Source organism: Octopus sinensis, linkage group LG12 (assembly GCF_006345805.1).
Source record: "Octopus sinensis linkage group LG12, ASM634580v1, whole genome shotgun sequence".
NCBI classification, from domain to species: Eukaryota; Metazoa; Mollusca; class Cephalopoda; order Octopoda; family Octopodidae; genus Octopus; species Octopus sinensis.
In genome coordinates, this window is record NC_043008.1 from 12,612,662 (window position 1) to 12,620,161 (window position 7,500).

The following is a 7,500-nucleotide window of genomic DNA, read 5'->3' on the forward strand; positions in this document are numbered from 1 at the left end:
GACATACTCCCCCTCAGAAAATCCAGCTCCAGAAAAGTAGAATGGGCACCAGCCAGCCAGACCAAAGGTTGGGGTGGGCTACACCTGCCTACCTCAGTTGCTATGACATTGAGGTAGATCCAGCCACCCCCGTTAATGGAGACAATTCCCAGATTTAAAAGACTGGATGATGATAATGATATGGGCTCCAGATATTGCCACCAATTTCCTGAGTCGTCCAGGAATTGTGTCAACTGATTTCACCAGGAATTCTTGTGGGATAGAAAACATAACTTCTCATATTCACCCTTTGAGTTCTTCCAAAGTCTTTGCTTTTGTATAGTAGACATGTTCCTTTAACCAACCCCAAAGAAAGAAGTTACAGGGTGTTAAGTTGGGACACCTGGCTGGCCACTCATGCAGACCACAACGACCTGAGGAAGTGGACATTTAGCCATTACGAATTACAGATTACAAATTAAATTTTCATACTTCAAAAAACAAACACAAAAAATTCAAGAAAAAAACTTACAATTAGTAAATAATTTATAAGTATTTAATAAGTACTTAATTTATCGACCCCAAAAGGATGAAAAATAAAGTACCTATCTTATTAACCTGGGATGGGTACACAACAAATTTGAATCTGCAACATTCAAAGAATGTGTTGTAGAGGAATGGTACCAAATTTTGACAAGCTTTTAGTCTGACACTTGTAAGCGTTTCTACAAGTCAGGCACTTTATGATAAATCAATATTCTTTGCATTTCGAGTTACCAATATCTGATGCACTAATAATACTGAGGCTGCTGAGAGTTAACCGAAATGTCACAGCAGCAATGGACTGAAGTAGTCAGTGTTTCTACTCATTCTTTTATATTCTGGTTTCAAATACACTTATATTCTGATTGACTTAGCTTTTGATCCTAATCTGTTGATAAAATAATACCTTTGCAACTTATTAGATTTATTTCAAAATATGGTCCTTTGATCACTTACCCTAAGTAGTAATGTATCATCGTCATCGTCATCATCATCGTTATTGCTATAAACCATCATCGTCATCATTATCATCATTATCATCATTATCCTCATTACCACCACCACCACTACATCATCATCATCGTCGTCATCATCATCTTCATCCTGCTCATCATCATCATCACCAACATCATCATCATCATTGCCATCATCATCATCATCATCACCATCACTACTATCATCATGATCATGATCATCTTCATCATCAACATTACGACAACCACCCCATCATCATTGTCATCGTTGTCCTCCTCCTCCTCATCATCATCATTATCATCATCATCATCACCAACATCCCCATCGCCATCACCATCACCACCACCACCACCACCACCACCACCACCACCACCATCATCATCATCATCATCATCATTATCATCATCATCGTTTAATGTTCACCACTTTTCCATGTTTGCATGGGTTAGCTGGAATTTGTGGAGGCAGAATTTTCTACAAACAAATAAACCCACCACCACCACCACCGCCACCACCGCCACCGTCACCAACCCTCATCCGTTTCCAAGCAATGTCATATTTCCCATGGCCAAATGTGTTTTCATTGAAGATAGGGAACAAACAACATTGCATGTATGATGCTGATGCTCGTTTAAAACCTGTATTTGTAAATATATATTTGGAAAAAAAAGACCCCAAAAAACCTCCTGTAACCCTTTAACCCCATGACAACAGTTTTTTATCAGAATTATGTTAAGGCGGTGAGCTGGCTGAAACGTTAGCATGCCGGGCGAAATGCGTAGCCGTATTTCGTCTGTCGTTACGTTGTGTGTTCAAATTCCGCCGAGGTCGACTTTGCCTTTCATCCTTTCGGGGTCGATAAATTAAGTACCCATTACGCACTGGGGTCGATGTAATAGACTTAATACCTTTGTCTGTCCTTGTTTGTCCCCTCTGTGTTTAGCCCCTTGTGGGTAGTAAAGAAATAGGTACATGTGTCTGTAGAGTGCTCAGCCACTTGCATGTTAATTTCATGAGCAGGCTGTTCCATTGATTGGAAACTGTAATTATAAACTGTAATTAATAAATATTTGGAAGCAAAGGATGTTTATGCAATATATATATATATATCTATGTTTATGCAAAATTTTTCCATATAATGACGGTCTTTTTTTTCTTTCTTCTTTCCAGGAACTCCTGATTCAGATGGGAAGTCATCAAGTTCGAAAGGATCAGCCAGTGGAAGAGGTCACCTTGCCAAAGCACAAACCATTCTATTGTGGACATGCATATTTCTGGCACTCACGAGCCACCATATTTTAAAAAATTTATGAAAGTTCATTTCCCTGTATGTGAAGGTATGCCATCCTGTATACTTAAAAAAAAATCACTTGTTAAATTTGGAGATCCTCATTGATCGGCTGGAACTGTAAAGCATCAGAAGGTATCTTTTAAACATGTGCATACACACACACACACACACACAACACACACCACAGGTGCGCATACATATATGCAAACATACAGATATATACACACAGACAGACAAATACATACGTTTATAAAAGAGCAATGAAATCTTAATTTTTGGATGGAAAGACACGAAAAGGTTTGACATTTTGAAGGATGCTAAGAGATAGCGTATTAAAGCATCAATGAGGTCTCTTAAAAATTTTGAAGATTCAGAGTTACATACAATATATATATATATACATATATTTTATAACATATATACATGCTATATATATCATTATATGTATGTTCCAAATATATATGATATACATTATATACATATATGATGTATATGTATACACAGATATGTATATTTCATATATATAGATATTTTAAATATATATATTTTATATATATAATTTTATATATACATATATATATATATATATACATAATATATATATACACATATATATATATACATACATATATATATACATATATATATATAGATATATATATATACATATGTATACATACATATAAATACATATATATAATATATACATTATATATATATACATTATATATATATATATACACATGCTTATGAAGGAAAACATTTCTATGAACTAACTCTATCACTGACCCCCTATGATGGTCAACATGATTTTGATGATAGAAATAACCTCGCCAAATTTTATGACTGAGAACAGAAATCAATTTTTGCGCAATGTTTTTTTTTTATATATATATATATATATATATATACATCAGGCACATAGTCACACACACACACATGAACATACATGCACATACATGCATACACTCATTCAGATGTTTACAAGCTTGAAAACAAAAAATAAAAGGAAAAAAATTCCCTTGCATACACCTATATAACCACGTCCATATTAAATTTGTTTTGTGCACTTGTACATATTGATAATTGCTATCTATATGTGCAACTGTATTCATCTCTCATTCTGGTACAATGGATTGTTGCAGATCGTGGAAGCGATACTTCAATAATTGGTGCATTATTCTAGCGAGAAAAAAAAAAATTAAACAAAACAAAACAAAACAAAAAAATTTTAAAAGACAGTAAAAAAATAACCGAAAGAAAAAATATCACATGGAACTTAAAAAAAAGGAAAAAAAGATGTTTTTCACTTTAGCTATATTAGAGTATTATAAAAAATATAGGGAGTCGCGAGAGAAAGGAGTTGACTGTATTGAATAGAATATGAATGCAATTTTCTTTGTTTATTTTGGAAAAAAAATATTATACAAAACTTTTGTGTGATTTCCTTGAGTATTGCACGTATGTATATATATATATATATATATATATATGTATATTTATGTATATATATATATATATTCATACATACACATGCAATGTTTACATTTTACTAATATTTTGATACATGCATATATATATATATACATACTTGCGTGGATACATAACAGGATATTCATTCAAATTTTCAGAAAACTAACACACTTGAAGTCTGCATAATTATAAAGCTTATTGTGTATGAGTATATGTGTGCATATGCATGCATTAAACACTCACCTGTTTAGGCATGTATGTGAGGTGTGTGTGCATAACTGTGTGTGTATATATATATATATATATATATATGAGTACATACATGTAAGAATATATATAGATATATGTATGCATATACTGTGCATACAGTGTGTGAATATATAGATATATATATTTATATATATATATATGTATGTATAAGTATATGTATATATATATAAGTGATATCTATAATAACTTTTTTTCTGAATTAACACTCCTTTATTTTTAATTAGTACCTTTCATATCTGTATAAATATACTTGTGTGTAATATACACCTAAAAAGTTATGTGTGCGAATGAGTGATTCTATATATGCATGTATATATACATATATATATATATGTATATATATATATATATATATATATATATATATATATATATTATATATATAAAGATATATATGTGTGTATGTGTGCGTATACGTAAACATATGCATGTATATATACTTACATATGTATAATATATATATATATAATATATATAATATATGCAATTTACATGTGTACATATATACATGTGTGTGCGTGTGCGTGCGTGTATACAGTTTCTATTATTATTTTAAAACAGAAAAGCTTTCTATTTTTGCTAATAAGTAATAAACTCAATTATGGAGGGGAATATCTTGAAGGGGTTTGGAGGATTAAAGCTCCTGATGATATTGTCATTGCTGTTGTTACTAATGAAGGCCACGACATCCTCGTGGTCATCCTAATCATCCTCCTCACCGTCATCTTTAATATTATTATTATTATTATTATCAAACCTTTTTTAATTTTGAATATTGCCATCTCTCATTATTAACATCGCAGTCTTTGTACCCCCTTTCCATATATTTGTTTGGGTTACGAAAATATAAAATATAATACAAAAACTACAAAAAAAAAGACAGAAAAAAAAACAAGATTACACTGTTAATGATTATAAAACAAAGGAGGGAGAGGAGAGGAAGGGAGAGTAGATAAGTGGAGATAGTAATAATGTTGATGGTGGTAAGATGTTGGCGGGGATGGTGAGGAATGGGAGAGAATTTGATTGATACCGTTTTTATATATTGTGACTAACGAGCCACAGGTATTTCATAATTTGTAATGAACTGAATCTAAAAGGAATTAAAAGCCAAAATTCCTTTATAGGTGACATTTGGGAAAGCAAAAGCAATGTTCTTTTGCTAAGAAAGCATTTAAACTTCGGTATGCATACCTTCACACAAGTATCTTTGAATAGGATATATCCATATATTTATTTACCGATTCCTTTGTGTTGCATCTATAAATTGAGACTATATTGGTCATTTTCCCCATAGATTAATAAAATATCTATTTTTACAGAAATTTGATAACATTTGAGTTTTATCCCCATATATTCCAATACATGTTCCTCTACAAGAAACGTGTCTGACTTTTTCAATTTTTGCTGTTTGGATTTCTTAAGTTAGTAAATCTTTTAGAATAATTCTTATTTTCTTTTTTGGATTGCATCATTTAATTTTTGGATTTTGGTCACATCTCTTTTACAAAATGGATTTCAGTTGAAATATTGTGAGTTAACTAACTTTCAGATGCACAATTCCTGCTGCTGATTATTTGGTATTCTCCAGTAGCACAATAAAACCTTTTCACCTTCTTTTCCTTTTATAGACATATTTTTTCCTCTTTCGGTTTTTAGCACTTCATTGAAATTGTTTCTTTAGTTAAACCATTTCCTTTTGTTCTACCTGTTCTTCTGATTTGAGCTTGATCTTAAAATGAATTATTATCATCCCATATTTTTTAATTTTATTTGGAAAAAGTCTTTCATACCTGTTACAGAAAAGATTTACTTCAATTTCAGTAAAATTCAACATAATATAGGCATACATGTCTTACATGTAATATGTATATATATATATATATATATATATTATATATATATATAATAATATATATATATATATATAAATATATATGTATGTATATATATATATATATATATATATATAAATATATATGTATGTATGTATATATATATATATATATAATAATATATATGTATGTATGTATATATATATATATATTATATATATATATATGTATATATATGTATGTATTATATATGTATGTATAATATATATATATATATAATATATATATATATATATATATATATATATATTTATATATATATATGTCCCTGCTAATAATTGGTAAAATATGGAGTCATGTTTATACTATACAAAGAATAAAATCCAACCATGACTTCCTCTCAATGAAAGTCCAGATTTAGGCTACATAATGAGACATGTTAATAGTGTTGCTAATTTTCTCATTTAAAATGCATCAAGTGAGAGACATTTGTGTCGAGTGTTTGTTGTAGTTTACAATAATACAATAGCTTGTTAGCAACTCTTGAATGAGGAAACTGTTTATGGAGATGTTAGCAATTGTCCACATTGCTTTTAGCAACAATTCACACAATTGTTTGTTTAGCAGGTTGCAACAATTGAGTGATGCAATTGTTTACATAGCTGTTAACGAAAGGGAAGTTAAACAACTGGGTTCTTTTTCATAACTGTTAGCAGCCACCGAGTAGACCTACCGTTTTCCATAGCTATTAAATGAATGGCACTTCTTGGAGTCTTTGCATATTGATGTGTTACTGCTATCGTTTTGCAATTAGCTATTTCGGTTAAGTTTTTCAAGCAGTTCACACCTGTTGCAGTGAATGGTTCTTTTAGACATTACCAAAAAATTATCTTACCATAATTTACTCTTTTAATACAAAGGTTTCATTTGATAATGCTGTTGCTATTGGCAACAGTTTAGCAATAATTAGTCTGTATTACAATCTTCTGTTACTGGCCCAGAGTACGGCGTAATAGGGTTTGCTTCCTGCAACTTGGCATTTTTAAGGTTTACAGATATCAATAATATGATATTATTATTTGTATAATTTTTTATTCTTTTGGTCTTTTGGTTGTTTCTATAAAACTAACATATAGCTTTCATTTATATTCTGGTTATCAATAATAACAATGGTTTCTAATTTGAATAATAATAATAATAATAATAATAATAATATAATAATAATAATAATAATATAATGGTTTCTAATAACTACTAACACTTTGGTTGCTAAAAATATTTGCGGACATGGTATCCTTTAGACAATACAGAATTGTTTAAGATGGTCATTCTCTGTAAGAATGTAAGGTGAAGTGGTGTGAACGGCACTTGAACCCTTTAGACTTATGGATTTATTTTTATATAGGGGTTTTATATATTTCGTTTCTTTAGAGTCACCTAGTAAAGTGCGTACCTGTGTACAACAGTGTATAATGTACATGTGTGTGTGTTTGTGTGTGTGTATATGAATGTATGTGTACATACACACATATTCCTGTTGTCTTTTATTATTTAGCATTTTTCAAAATACCGTTTATTGCCTGCTGGCAAATACTGAATGCCTTATACTAGGTTGAGAGAAAAGTTTGTGCGCCG

The 7,500-nt window shown here is 30.5% G+C and overlaps 1 protein-coding gene across 1 annotated transcript in view; it reads left to right on the forward strand.

The window, feature by feature from the left end:
• The window catches only part of LOC115217816 (netrin receptor DCC-like), a 277,087-nt gene that overhangs the window by 265,173 nt on the left and 4,414 nt on the right, over positions 1–7,500 (forward strand). Inside the window, exon 10 of the mRNA XM_036508072.1 lies at positions 2,167–2,333. Within this exon, the coding sequence (XP_036363965.1) occupies positions 2,167–2,309 (143 nt within the window). The 3' untranslated portion in view covers positions 2,310–2,333. The remainder of the gene's footprint in view (positions 1–2,166; positions 2,334–7,500) is intronic.